This window comes from Brassica napus, chromosome C9 (genome assembly GCF_020379485.1).
Source record: "Brassica napus cultivar Da-Ae chromosome C9, Da-Ae, whole genome shotgun sequence".
Taxonomy (NCBI): Eukaryota; Viridiplantae; Streptophyta; class Magnoliopsida; order Brassicales; family Brassicaceae; genus Brassica; species Brassica napus.
The window spans coordinates 26,959,930-26,974,334 of NC_063452.1; the positions used below are offsets into that span (position 1 = coordinate 26,959,930).

At 35.1% G+C, this 14,405-nt stretch overlaps 2 protein-coding genes and 1 long non-coding RNA gene across 3 annotated transcripts; all 3 read left to right on the plus strand.

The window, feature by feature from the left end:
* Positions 1-315: 315 nt before the first annotated feature.
* Positions 316-2,609, plus strand: LOC106416186 (N6-mAMP deaminase). Its single transcript, XM_013857027.3, has 11 exons — positions 316-492; positions 647-717; positions 839-930; positions 1,015-1,074; positions 1,142-1,354; positions 1,432-1,508; positions 1,576-1,645; positions 1,720-1,833; positions 1,901-1,967; positions 2,056-2,160; positions 2,265-2,609. The coding sequence occupies exons 1-11, from the start codon at positions 416-418 to the stop codon at positions 2,384-2,386; spliced, it is 1,068 nt and encodes a 355-aa protein (XP_013712481.1). The 5' UTR covers positions 316-415; the 3' UTR covers positions 2,387-2,609.
* A 295-nt stretch (positions 2,610-2,904) lies between these two features.
* Positions 2,905-6,350, plus strand: LOC125592829. The gene is made up of 6 exons (XR_007328494.1): positions 2,905-3,144; positions 3,232-3,324; positions 3,416-3,459; positions 3,696-3,791; positions 3,899-5,501; positions 5,682-6,350. It is a non-coding gene; the product is annotated as an uncharacterized LOC125592829 (long non-coding RNA).
* A 5,449-nt stretch (positions 6,351-11,799) lies between these two features.
* LOC106412842 lies at positions 11,800-12,421 on the plus strand. The gene is made up of 2 exons (XM_013853726.1): positions 11,800-11,881; positions 12,012-12,421. Exons 1-2 carry the CDS (start codon positions 11,800-11,802, stop codon positions 12,419-12,421), a joined length of 492 nt encoding a protein of 163 aa, XP_013709180.1.
* The last annotated feature ends 1,984 nt before the right edge of the window (positions 12,422-14,405 follow it).

Genomic DNA, 14,405 nt, shown 5'->3' on the forward strand with positions numbered 1-14,405 from the left:
AATACCGAATCAAATTGAAATTCTCAGTTATTGAATAGATTCTGGTTTACTTTGGTTAAATTTCTATTAATTTGATTAAACGTAGTTATTTTGATTTAATTCAATTAGTTTTTCAAAGTTGTAAAATATGATTTCAGTTTGGTTTAGTATAAATCAGTATGATTTGTTTTTATGTAACACCGATCTAACTAATGACTGAACCAATTCAAACCGATATCTGAGTTTTTCTTTTAATAAACTTGCCGAACGGTTCAACTCATAACCGAATCCGAACGGAAAACAAAAAAAATTAAGTCGGTTTGGTTAAATTTCGCAGGCCTATTTAAAACCATAACTTACGTCTTCCTTATAGAAACGTCTTATCTCTGCACTGTGTCACTCTTTTCTCTTCTCTACGAGACGGAAACAAAAAAAAATGGAATGGATACATCCAATGCCCAAGATCGAGCTTCATGCTCACCTCAACGGCTCCATTAGGGACTCCACTCTCCTGTAAAGCCCCTAACTTTTGATTTTTTTCGTTCCTTCATCTCTGTTCTTCGTATCCGCAATTGCACTGATCAATTACGAGTTTTTTTTTTTTTTGCTTTAACAAAATTCGATTTTGAGGGTTTAAGTTTGATGGGTTTTCGTTTAATTTGAACAGAGAGCTTGCTAGGGTTCTTGGTGAGAAAGGGGTTATAGAGTTCGCTGATGTTGAAAATGTCATTCAGAAAAGTAAGTCAATTTTTGAACACATGTTACCTATTTTGCTGAGTTTGTTCTCTCTTAGGCTCTCTCATGTTTGGTCTGATGATTAAAAGTTGAACCTTGCCTCGTTTTTGTTTGATGGTTTTAGATGATCGATCTTTGGATGAGGTGTTCAAGTTGTTTGATTTGATCCATATGATCACCACTGATCACCAAACAGTGACAAGAATCACTCGAGAAGTAAGAAAAATAAAACACTCTCTTACGTTAGTATTAGCATTTGGTTTTAGACTGAAGACTTGACTTATTTTCTCTTTTGACAAGGTTGTACAAGACTTTGCTGTGGAGAATGTGGTTTACCTCGAGTTACGTACAACTCCAAAGGTAACACAATCTTATTAGATGTTCTTACATTGAAAAAAAATAAAATAAAACTTGTTTTTGTTTGTAGAGGAATGATTCGATAGGCATGAGTAAACGTTCTTACATGGAAGCGGTTATCAAAGGTCTGAGATCTATCAGTGAAGTCGATGTTGAGTTTGTTGCCGCCACTGATTCTGAGAAACTACACAACTCGTGTGATGGAGTTGGAAGAAAGAAGATTTATGTTAGACTTCTTCTTAGTATTGACCGTAGAGAGACAACAGAGTCTGCAATGGAAACTGTAAGTTGTTGTAAAACTACTCTGAAAGCTTTTAAAATTACAAAATCTATAAAAACATTATCCTTTTTCTCTTTAAGGTTAAGCTCGCATTGGAGATGAGAAATGTCGGTGTTGTTGGTATCGATCTCTCTGGGAACCCTCTTGTTGGAGAATGGTAACTTGTTTTGTAAAAATCTCTTCTTCTTTTTGTTTCATCTCTAACATCTCTCATGTTCTTGTAGGAGCACCTTCTTGCCTGCATTACAGTTTGCTAAAGACAATGATCTTTACATCACTCTTCACTCTGGGGAGGTACTAACCGATTCCCAAATTCTTTTCTTTTAGTAAAGATTGTCTACTACTTTCTTCATCTTAGTGCATTGCAGGTCCCTAATCCGAAAGAGATCCAAGCAATGCTTGATTTCAAACCGCATCGAGTTGGCCATGCTTGTTTCTTCAAAGATCAAGACTGGGAAAAGTTGAAATCTTTCCGGATTCCGGTAACAGATTAGTAGTTAGAATTGTATAATCTTCTAACAGTGTAACATACTCATTTAATTTGTGCAGGTGGAGATATGTCTATCATCCAACATTATAACCAAATCCATTTCTTCAATCGATATACACCATTTTGGTTAAAGACTTTCTGTTTCCCCTGCTGCTTTGTTTTTTTTTTTTTTTATGCATTGAAGTGACATGAGCTTGAATCTTTGATGTAAAAGCTGATCTCTACAAGGCAAAGCATCCGTTGATTATATGCACTGATGATTTTGGAGTGTTCTCCACTACCCTCTCCAACGAGTACTCCCTCGCTGTTCGTTCCTTTGGTGAGTTCTTATCTGATTCTTGAGACTGCTGCTTGCTTGATATATACAAAGAAACTACATGTTCAAGAATCTGATTGTGTTCTTGTGGTTGAATATCTTTGAAGGTCTTGGTAAAAGAGAAACATTTGCGTTGGCTAAATCAGGCATAGACGCAACGTTTGCAGAAGATGAAGTTAAGCAACAACTTGGGTTGATTTTTGATTCAGCCTCGCCAGAGTATGTTTAGTGTTCTGCTTTTACCGGTTTACCTGGTTTGATTGTGTTCGTACCAAATGGAGGAAATGTGGTTTGGTTCATTGGAATTGATAACATCCGGTATTTCCATTGTTACTAATATTTTACAATCAGTATATGAACTTTTTAACTTTTAATTATTCTTATTTTTCAGTCTCTGTTCTTGTTTGTACTGTATGTATTGTTTTATAGTTAATGCAGAGTTTGTTCAAATTGATGCAATAACAAAGAATTTAGATGAATTCTCGTGTGAACAGTAGATTTATAGATTAGAGGCTATGACTAATAATATCATTACTGCAAATTTTTTGCAAGTCCATAGTCTGTTAAATTTCGTAACTTTCAGCTCTGAAATATTTTTTGTTGGTTTAGTATCAAACAAGTAATAAAAAGGAAATAAGAGCCTCAGATACGATGTTCACGTCAGATATGGAAAAATCACTCGATCATGTTATAAGGTTTTGCCACGTAGGCTACGGTACGTGGGATCCACTATAATTTTCTTTTTTGGTTACTCAATCGCTTCAATCCCTCACGTTTTCTACCGACGTCGCGATTCCTCTTCTTGTAACGGATTCTCCAGCCTCCCATAAACATCATCGATCTATCATCACTTATCTATTAGATCTGCCTTTAATCGATTATCTAACTCGCTTCAATAATCTCATCTGTTTTAATCTGCAGAATTTGGTGAGAAAAAACTGTTTACGCTCTGTGTTTTGCGTTTGCCGGAAAAATCTACATCCCCAGGTAAGTTTCTCATTCCTTCTTTCGCTATACGATTCATAACTTTTCCATTGCATCGATCGAGATCTAAGAGAGGTTTCGATCCCGCAGAGATCAATTATCTGTGGATGATGTGAAGGTTTACGTTCCCGGAGTGGAGAAACCCATAGATGTTTTCCCCAATGCTAGCCATCTTGCTAAAAGGTTAAGTCTTTTTGAAAACTTTAGATCAGTTCATTAAGGTTTGGTTCATTATGTGACTTTCAGTAACTTACAAGTTTCTGAATTGTTGCAGTTGGAGTGTCAATCGGTTGCTCTGCTGCTACTGCTCGAGCTGAGGTACCTTGACCTGAATGCATGATTCTTTCTGTGATGTAAATTACACAATGACATGTTCTAAGTTTCTTCTTGAAATAAATCATAGACAGAGGGTAATCATTATAGTATTGAAGAATGCTCTGATATGGTGATATTTGTATTAGGAATCAATGAGTTGTGTTTAGTAGAGGAAACTTCGCTTGTGTGTGTGTGTTTTAGCTGTTTTTTTCGTTGATTGTGTGAACATGCACTTGCAGCTGATGACGATGATGACATGGATCTTTTTGGTGACGAGACTGAGGAGGAAAAGAAAGCTGCAGAGGAGAGGGAGACTGCTAAGAAGCCCAAAGAGAGTAAGCCTCTCTATTTGTTTTACTACAAGCATGTGTCTTACGGGGAGCACATGTGGTGAGTTTATAATGATTTCTCATTCTATTCTTAATAAGAAAATTTTGGTTAGGTGGATAGTCATATGTGCTCATGGAAGTAGAGCCATTGGATGATGAGACGACATGAAGAAACTGGGAGCGGCTGTTCGCTGTGTTGAGATGCATGGTCTTCTATGGGGAGCTTGTACGTCAACAATTACCATCTGTCTATACTTGCAATCGAAACGAGTGTAAGCTATGAACTATTTGTGTAAGGCAGTTTTATTATTTGTTCTTTTCTTCTGTTTAGTTGTTGCAGCAAAACTGGTACCATTTGTTACGGTATCAAAGAAGCTCACGATCATGCTATCATAAATAATTGAGCTTACAAGCCCAAAGTCTAACCGACCCAAACAATTTCGTATTTGTTGGGGAAAAGGTTACTATTTATAAGTCCATTAGTGACAAAAAAAAACTGTGTACAAGATCGGATATCATAAAATTCACCGCATCATCATCAAATATACCTTCGATAAGCTATAACTACGTCATCTGACCCCGCGTTTGTGCTGGGGCTATGCCACTAGTAAATGAAAAAGTTCAAAATGATGCTATAATTTCTTAGAAATTATATTTAAAAGCAATTGTGACACGAAAAATTCAAGGGCAATTTTTTCAAATATTTTTTAAGTTTTTATCACAAAAATAGTTTTCAAGAGGAAGATAACCAAAATAGTCCATTTTATTTTGAAAATTTTAATTTTAGTTTTAATTTTTAAAATTTGAAATTATATCTTCAAAGTTCCACCCCTTAACTCTAAACCCTAAGTCTACATTAGTTAACCGTAGTGTATAAATATATTTTCATCTTTTAATAAAACTCTTTTTTTTGGTGGAAGCTTCCTTTGTTCAGTAGTTTGACTAAGAGTTCATTAATGCTTTTACACCAGAAAGTCTGAGTTTCAATCTTCAGAGAAAGCAAAATTACGCGAATTAATAGAAAAAAACGCTTACAAGAAAAGAGTATTGTCAAGCGTGGATCCCATAGGGCGGCTCATGTAATACAGTCAGACGTGAATCCTTGTAAGGCAGATAGAATTGCCGAATGTAGAATCATCTAATGTTTCTTATAGTTTGTAATAGCGTAATTATCCAGTAATAAAAAAATAAAACTTTTTTGGTCATTTTTTTTCATGAATGTTATTTGGTGACATAAATTTAGAAAAGTTATCCTAAAGAATTTTTCATTGTTCGATCATCTATCATTTTTTTGGGTTAAATGAGTTATATTTGCTACAATCAAACTTTCACTTGGGCCAAACACTAGTGAAACATTAACTTTGGTCTTTAAAAATTCTGGAACTTTTTTATATAAGCATATGCTTCCAAATTATAAAAAAATATATTCTTAAAAAAATACTTATAACCTCCAAAATTTCTAGACCAGACCCTGCTTCTATCGAACCAACAATAGATATATTAATTTTGAAAAGGCAGAAACAGAAATGTAATCTATGTAATAAAAATCAACACAATAATAGAGCATAGTTCTAGGAAAAACAAGGCACTTCAGCTTTTAAAATGACTGATAAATTGACATGTCATAAACTGAAAAAAACTTAATAACCAATCTACTTATTTTGTTTGTACACGTCAATTCTTCTTCGCGGTGGAGTGAACAAAAATTTTACGAAGGTTTCAGATCTCATCTCCGACTAATGGACACAAATACTTATCATTTTTTTCATTTTTTTTTTGCTTTTCTTTTCCTCTTCTTCTTTGTTATCCTTTCTTCTCCACTAAGTTTCTTTACTTCGCTTCTCTTTCTTGCCTCTGCATCCTCACGAACCTTCTCTTCTCCTTCACATTTTACAGATCTAACATTGGTGCTCGTGTTGAAGCTTGACGGTGGACTCAATCATTACCCGTCTCCACCTTGTCTCCGTCGTCACCTTTCTCTCTCTCGTGCCCGGAGACGCAGCAACAACAAACCAAACGCAGTGGTGCTCGTGGTGGTGAGTAGCGGAGCGTAACGGTGGTCTCATTCATCACCTGTATCCACCTCGTCTCCAACTCCTCTCTGTCGTCAACTCTCTCTCTCTCTCTCTCTCCAACTCCTCTCCGTCGTCTCCTGTGTTTTGATTCTCATTTTATCTTTGTTTTGGTAAAGGAAGTTGATGAGGCAGAAGAAGATGGTGTTTGTTGGTGTTACGGCTGAGAAGATTGGTGTTCAAGGCGAGTAGCAGTTACATTGGCGGTGGTGCAGTAGTGGCCAACCGCCTAAGAAGAAGCTCCGGTGTGGCAAGATTGAGAGCGGTAAAGGCAGGCTGAGCTTGAAGGAGGAGGACGCTTGCTGAGATTGACGGCGGAGATGAATCATTGACGGCAAAGAGGATTAGGTTTAGGTTTTTGGTTTAGTTTAGGTTTCTCTGGTTTAGTTGAGGTTTATTTGGTTAACTTTATTTTTAAATTTTGGTTTAGTTTTGTAAACCAGAAATTCTGTAAGCTGATTTTAATTTATCAATAAAAATTATTTCATTTTAATTATAAATTAATTTTCCTTATAATTTTTTTTTTACTTTTAACTATAATGTGCATTTTATAATAGCAAAATGAAATAAACACTATTATATGATTCATAAACTATAGCATTTATAAAACTGCTACAGAAGGAGAACTTGGGGCAGACATAGCGGTTTCAGTAACGCTAACAATGATATATAATAGTTTTTTTCTGTACGCTAAGAAAGATCATTTTTTTAGTGTCAATATGATAATTGTTGAAAAGTCTAAAAATATATAGCACCCGATTTTTAATAGTATATAAAACAATTTTACTATACATTATCATAAAATTTTGATCAAGAAAATATAAATACATTTCTGCGCATGCACAGTCATATCAAATATCTGATTATGTTTATTGCAAGATGGTTCCTCATCTTTTGTTTGTTTTCTAATCGGACACAAACATTTGAATTTGCAGAATCACAGACCCTAATACTTCTTACCACCATTGCTATGGAAAAACATGAGAGAAAGAGGCCATGAAGCTTCTGGACGATGAGCATAAGCTGAAAATCGCAATTGGTTTACTTGATTAGTATCTCCAGCTTGTGCAGGAAGCTAAACAAGACAATAAGAAGAAGAGCAAATAAAACTACATATTACTTTCGGATGACAAAATCAAGAGATTATTAATGGTTAAACTTACTAGAGCTATTGTTGGTTTGCAGGAAGCATAAGGATCCTCTGAAGCCAAAGCATCCAATATTTGCCTTCCTGGTTTATGCTAACGAGAGGAGAGCTGCTTTCCGTGAAGAGAATAAAAATGTACTGGAGATAAATTTAGAAAAATTGGAGCCTATAGACATGAAAAAAACCATAATACACACAATAGCTATTTTCCCTAACGTTTCTATACACGGAGTTATATATACATATTAATACTGTAATACCCTTTAAACTCAACCGGCCAACCTGCTACCAAAATTAATTAAAAATTAAATTATTAACTGCATAAAAGGTATCTCGTGTCTTACCTCTATTCACGATTCCCTTTTCACTTTTGTTGATAACTTTTTCGAGGTCGAGTTGTTTCCGGCACCGATTTGCTCTAAATCCTCCCCTCTACCTTCAATCGACAGCTTTTCCATCTTCTTCGTGCTTCATTTCAATCGTGTTCGGCGTTTGGTTTGGCGTTAGGGTTCCGCGTTAGAGTTTCAGCGGCGGTTAGTAACACACCCTTCCTATCCAACTTCACCAACTCGATTCTTCTCAGATCTCTGAAATTTTTGTAAATTCTCCCTCGTTTCCGTCGATTATCTTCGTCTTTGCTTCCTCTGTGTTTATTTTCTTTTATTTGGGATAATCTCATAGTATACTTATCTAATTTAAAACCTTTATTCCATTTGGGATGTAATAGTATACTTATCTAATTCATCTATTCCATTTAGAATAGTATCATCGTTCCTGTTGCATACCATCGGTACCGTTACAGAATTAATCCCTCTCATCGGCCTTTTCCAATTTGATTTAGGGTTTGGGTTTTTCCGGGTTGTGTGAGGGTTCCTTTAATTTGAATTATCTTTGTGTCAGTACTGCAAAATAAGTAGTGTAGTAATTTAGGGGAAGATGTGTAGAATATCACAGCTTACAAATGCTCACTAAGTAGACATACTATGATATTTATAAACTCGAGTCCATTTGAAATGAAATAGTATTCGTATCGAATTGAACTATTTCACTTAAGATAGTATCACTTGCTATTCTGCTTTGCTTGTCTGGCCTTTCCTTGTTTGTAACGTATTTATTGTATTGTCATTTTGATTTATGCTTTGTGTGTTTGCTCGTTTTGTTTAGTCTGTCAGTCTTTTCAATTACACAGAATATCATTGTTTTTCTGGCATTACACTTGTTTGTCTCTGTCACTGATAAATATACAATCTTCTCTATGGTGAATGTCAGATCTGGTAGGTAAATTAGCTTCTACAATTTATAGTTGGTTGTATTTCCCTCTGATGCTCTTCTTCTTTCTTATGCTTGAATTGGGATTTTGTATCAGCGATGGATAGTACATAGTGTAAAAATAGTGATTATTTTGTAGAATAGTATCTGCACGAGCTGATTCCACGTATGTATATAGCACACTTATTATGTTTATATGTATATAGCACACTTATTGTGGAATAATGATTATTTTGTGGAATAGTGTTTGTCACATGGAATATAAGAAAGTTATAGTTTCACATTATTCTATCTTATATGGAATCATAGTTTTATATCTTATGCATTTCCATTTGTTAACTATACTTATTTTGTTTTGAGTGCTACTTCATTTCTATATTCAATATTATAATTCCCACCGTCCTGACTTTTTGCCTCTCTTACTTCATTCTACTGGTTTGGTATGGACGAGTTAGACCTTCCAAATAGATTGTTAGAGACATGCTTTGAACCCACTGGCAAGAAAAGAATTAACAACTAATTCAATCTTCGTTGGACTAAAGTGATAAAGAATGCATTAGAGGATGAGGACCTGGCGATGTTGAATGTGTCACAGTTTGGACAAGTCTTGCAGATGGGGTCCTATACCTTCTATGTTATGCTTTTTCATTATTTTCTTGCACGACAGTTGGTTCTTGAGAAGGACTTCGAACTCTGGTGGCTCTTCGTGGGGAAACCAATTTGTTATGCTATACAAGCTTTGCTTCTGTAACGGGCCTCAATTGTGAAGAAATACGGGACGCTCACCATGAGGCGAAGGGTTCATATCTGATGTGTAGGCGTTGCTATTTATATACCATACTATTTATATACTATACTATGTATTATACTATGTCTTAACCCATTGCATATTCCATGTCTCTTGAGGAATGTAAATAGATGACTCATGTATTATGGCAGGTGGATTTAATTTGTTGTAGATTTGGGTTGCCTATGTATTGCGTTTTATATTTTCCTAATTTGGGTTTAGTGTTTAGTGAGAAGTGTTCTATTACCATCCCCATTAGCTTCGTATTTCATGTTACCCATAAGGCATGTAAATACATACCTCCAGTATTATAAGAGGTGGATTTAATTTCCCGAAGGTTTGGTTTGCCTATGTTTTGGGGTTTATATTTACCTAACTTGGGTTTAGTGTTTACTGTCAAGTGTTCTATTACCATTTCCATTAGTTTTGTATTTCATGTGGCTAATGAGGAATGTAAATACATGTCTCTAGTATTATAGCAGGTGGATTTAGTTTCCTGAAGATTTGGGTTGCGGATTGGGATTTATATTTCTCTAACTTGGGTTTAATGTTTAATGTTAAGTGTTCTATTACCAGCCCTATTAGCTTTGTATTTCATGTTGCTCATGAGGAATGTAAATACATGTCTCCAGTATTATGGCAGGTGGATTTAATTTCATAAAGATTTGGGTTGCCTATGTATTGGGGTTTATATTTCCCTAACTTGGGTTTAGTGTTTACTATCAAGTGTTTATTTTACCATCCCCATTAGCTTTGTATTTCATGTGGCTCATGAGGAATGTAAATATATGTCTCCAGTATTATGGCAGGTGGATTTAATTGCCTGGAGATTTGGGTTGCCTATGGATTGAATTTATATTTTCTTAACTTGGGTTTAGTGTTTACTGTTAAGTGTTCTATTACTATTCATATTAGCTTTGTATTTCATGTTGCTCAATCTTGGCTCTAGTATGCACATAGTATCATTTTAAATAGTACATTGTATATAGTATAGAAGTCTTCTCGTAATGGACGGTGCAAATGTGTACGTAATCCTATAATACACATTTATAATCATTAACCTATACCACTTGTTTTAATTTACACAGTGAAAATATCTTGATAAATCAACTTCAGTATGTGGCATCCTCCTACTCTTTCATTAGGAGTAGGTGTCACCAACTATCCGACCTTCATATTTTCCTAATTTTTATTTAGTGTTTAGTGTCATGTGTTCTTCCACCAATCCCCATTAGATTTTGTAAATCAATCATGGATGTATGCAACTAGTATATAAATAACATAGTATATTTTATATGGAATAGCTGTTCTCAGATAAATTACATAGTGTATTCCATATGGAGTACACCTTCTCACGTAACACACGTCATAAACGTTAATTCACCTTATAACGGACATATATTATCAGAAGTTAACATTGGCATCATTTCATTTAACCAAAATAGAAAGTCATAGGGTTTTCCGTACAACAAACACAATGTGCCCACATTCCATTAAATTTGGGTTACACTATATATTCTTCTGTGTGGTTTACTGAGAGTTTACATTTCCATACTATTTGGCCTTTAGTTTATTTCTGTGTGGTTGATAAATTTATTTCTGGAATATTTGGCTTGCTTTTGGGTAAAACATTATGTACTTTCCTTGCATCATGTGCCTTTTTAACTGTAGCGAAATTATGAAGACCATATTTCACTTGGAACTACATTTATAATATTACTATTCCACATACGGTACATAGTATGGAAACTCATACTATCGGTATAGAATATACTTGTCATCATCTTCAGTTCGTCATCAGGTTAGAATTGTTTCTGGCACACTTACAACTGTTATCCACTCCTCTCGATTCATACCCTTACATCATATGTGTTAAATACAACTGCATAACGCGATCCGTATGTTATGTGATTGTTACGATGCCATACAAAAATGCCACGTCGTTTACTTTATAATATAGAACTGGTAACCTGTTACTTGAAGGGGTATAACCGGATGAAAAGAAGCACAAAAGTTTGACAATGAATTATGTCAAAATCATAGCTACTTCTTTAATTTATCACCAAAATATGGCCATTTGGCCAATAAACCCATAAATTTAAGTACTTTAATTCACTCTGGAGATCTACTTTTCTTAAAAACAATGTTGAGCATAAAGAAGATTTGTTAATAGGTTACAAAGATGACGGGAGAACTGGAAGAAGTTATCAGATGAACAAAAAACACCATATGAAGAGGTTTATTTTATTTTTGTATATATGCTTGCATCGACAGCTATTTAAAAACTTAAGAGTTATGAACTGGGGTATTTTAACAGGTGGCAAAGAAGAACAAGAAGACATATATGGAAGCAATGGAGGAATTTACAAAAGAATGAAGGGGCCATGAATCAAAAAAAAAAGAAAAAAGAAGAAGAAGAGGAGCCATGAAACTCCATAAACAAGAAGCTCTCCAATTGCTTAAGAAGGACAAACAAACAATCTGACCAAGGTCACTCATTGACTCGCACTTTCTCCTTTTAACTGATCACTAAAATACATCAAGATCATAATCATGTCTCTTGCAGAAGACGAAGAGACCAAGAATAAGAGGAACAAAAACGTTGACCCAAACAAACCCAAGAAGCCTACTTCATAATTCTTTTTTTTTCAGGTTCCTAAAGCTTAAGTGACTCAAGTGTATCATAAGCTTTTAGTTTATAGAAGTTTCTAATTGTTAAAACATTCCACAACAACTTTGATGGAAAAGGCTTTCTGTAGGACGAGCAACTCGACAATCAATGATCTAATCTCAGTGATCTCTTTAAGATTCCTTCTGGGATGTAAAGGAAACTAGCAAGGGGTCTTGGCTCTGGCGCAAACTTTTAAAACTCAGGCCATTGGTATCTGGTTTTATCAGAAGTGAGATTGGGAATGGTGAATCTACTTATTTCTGGTTTGATGAATGGCTAGGCACGAGAAGGCTGATTGAAGAGACTGGTGATATGGGACCTCTGTATCTTGGAATCCCCCGCCAAGCGTTGGTCTCTGATGCTTGTAGGCAAGGTGATTGGGTAATGAGACCCCGAGGCAGGAGAGTGTATGAAGCATTGTATACAAAGATTGAGAACTCTCAGAAGCCAGAGTCAAATGGAGGTAGAGATGTGCCATTATGGAAGCACGATGAGGAGAATTATAAGGCTCTTTTCTCTACTAGAAGGACTTGGGATCAAATAAGGATACAAGCCCCGGAAGTGGATTGGCATTCTATTGTTTGGTTCCTGCAGGGTGTTCCTCGTCAGGCGTTCATTGTGTGGTTGACTATGAAAGACAGATTCTCAACAGGAGTCCGCATGAGGAACTGGGGAATCACCCAAGGATGACTGTTCTTTGGAGAAAGGGATGAAAGCAGAGATCACCTCTACTTTGCTTGTCCTATTACCTTCACAATCTGGACTACTCTCACTGTCAGACTGTTGGGATCTGCAGTGTCACCAGACTGGACCACCACTCTGTCGTCATTGAAGAGACGCAACAGAAGCATGATGGACAGTATCCTCTTGAGGTTGGTCTTTCACGCCATCATCTATTTCGTTTGGAAAGAGAGGAACACAAGAAGACATCATGGTACTTGGATGACCACTGATAGAATGATTAGGCAGATTGATAAAGCCATTCGCAACAGGATCTCATCCCTGAAATATAGGGGGAATCACAAGCTTGCAGGGCTTGTCAGCCGTTGGTTCGAAGTCTATGGAGGGTGAAGCAAACTGGCGATGGAGGATGAAGTAAATATGCTGAGTTTAAAACGAGTTTTGATAGGATAAGAAATAAATGGTTGCAGCTAATGTATATAGCGCCTAGTTACCTTAGAAACTCTTTGTAAACCCATCTTATTTTTTGATTAATCAAAATAAAAGTTCATCAAAAAAAAAAACTCAGATCCATGTCTTTTTTTTTTGTAAAAAGGTTGTTGATTTTCAAAAGGCTTATTGGGGAGATAGTCATATATGAGTATCAAATTAAGTAAGTAGTCATGATTTTGACATAATTAAATATCAGGCTTTTTGTACCCAATCTAACCGGTTATACCCTTTCCAGCCGCAAGTTTCCAGTTGCATTGTCTAAAGTAAATGACGTGGTTGTTTTTTTATGGCTTATTAACAATCAGATATATTTAACACATATGATGAAAGAATATGCATCGACATTAGAAAATAATATTTTTCTGTGTAACAGAACATACGTACACGTAATGGATATTTGATGTTATTGAAATTGCTATTCCATATAGATAAATAGCATAGTTCACGTATTACAGGCCAAGATATATGTGTTGTAAGTACTCAATGCTTCTCAAATGATAACCTCTAGAAACATGGTTATAATAGAGTAATCCATTGTATTTTATATAGAGATGAACTTTTTATATTTCAAACATTACAATGATGAAGAACGATAGCGTATTCGGTACAGATCATGCAATTTCATCTCTAGTAGAATAGTTTTGTCAATCGATTTCATCTCGAATAGAATAGTTTGAACATATAATTTTTCATATTCTATTTCAAATAGATTATCCATAAAAGATCTCACACAGACAAGTTGTATTAACTAAACCCTAAACCCAAATATAATCTCTAAATCCAAATAGAATGGAACAAAATAAATAACACAATACATATTGGTAAAATTATAAAAAGTATATAATTGCATGGAAAGAAGTTAATGATGACCATAACCATACCATCTCACCTTTTAAATAATAAACCCTAAACTCTAATCACTAAACCCTAACCCAAATATGAACCCTAAACCCACATATCAAAATCTAAAAAATACATAATATTTTACAGATTCAAAAACATGTAGCCATAGTGAGAACTTAAGAAAATTACAAACTATATTTATAAACAAAATATATCACTTTTTAGTAACCGTCAAATAGAATGGAACATGATAAAATAGTATAGCAACAAAATATATCATATTACAAAATATGAAAATACATATTGTTTTACATTTCTATTCTATATGCAAAAATAAATACATTGGTTTCGATTGTAGAGATAGAGGTGATCGCCATTGCACAAGTCTTGTCTCTCACCATAAGAGTCTTTGAAACTCTACAATTCTTCGCCATCAACATAGAAAATTTCATCAACAATCTCACAATTACTATACTATACGGGCAAGCATCTGTACTATTCCATTTATATACAACACCTTCTGTACCCTAATTTTGAGAGGAGCCCCAAATTGAAATAAAATAAGAAGGGACGAGAAGACGGTGAAGAGAATCAATGGAAAACAAGGAGAACTTACGAGAGTTTCAGAGATCTGAGAAGAATCGAGTTGGAGAAGTTC

What these genes read in the sequence shown, in the direction of transcription:
- LOC106416186 (XM_013857027.3), top strand. Translation starts at nt 416, where the DNA reads ATGGAATGGATACATCCAATGCCCAAGATCGAGCTTCATGCTCACCTC. An exon ending in ATTAGGGACTCCACTCTCCT is followed by an intron (nt 493 to 646) that starts GTAAAGCCCCTA and finishes TAATTTGAACAG; the next exon opens with AGAGCTTGCTAGGGTTCTTG. An exon ending in AGTTACGTACAACTCCAAAG is followed by an intron (nt 1,075 to 1,141) that starts GTAACACAATCT and finishes TTTTGTTTGTAG; the next exon opens with AGGAATGATTCGATAGGCAT.
- LOC106412842 (XM_013853726.1), top strand. Translation starts at nt 11,800, where the DNA reads ATGGAAAAGGCTTTCTGTAGGACGAGCAACTCGACAATCAATGATCTA. An exon ending in TTTAAGATTCCTTCTGGGAT is followed by an intron (nt 11,882 to 12,011) that starts GTAAAGGAAACT and finishes ATGAATGGCTAG; the next exon opens with GCACGAGAAGGCTGATTGAA.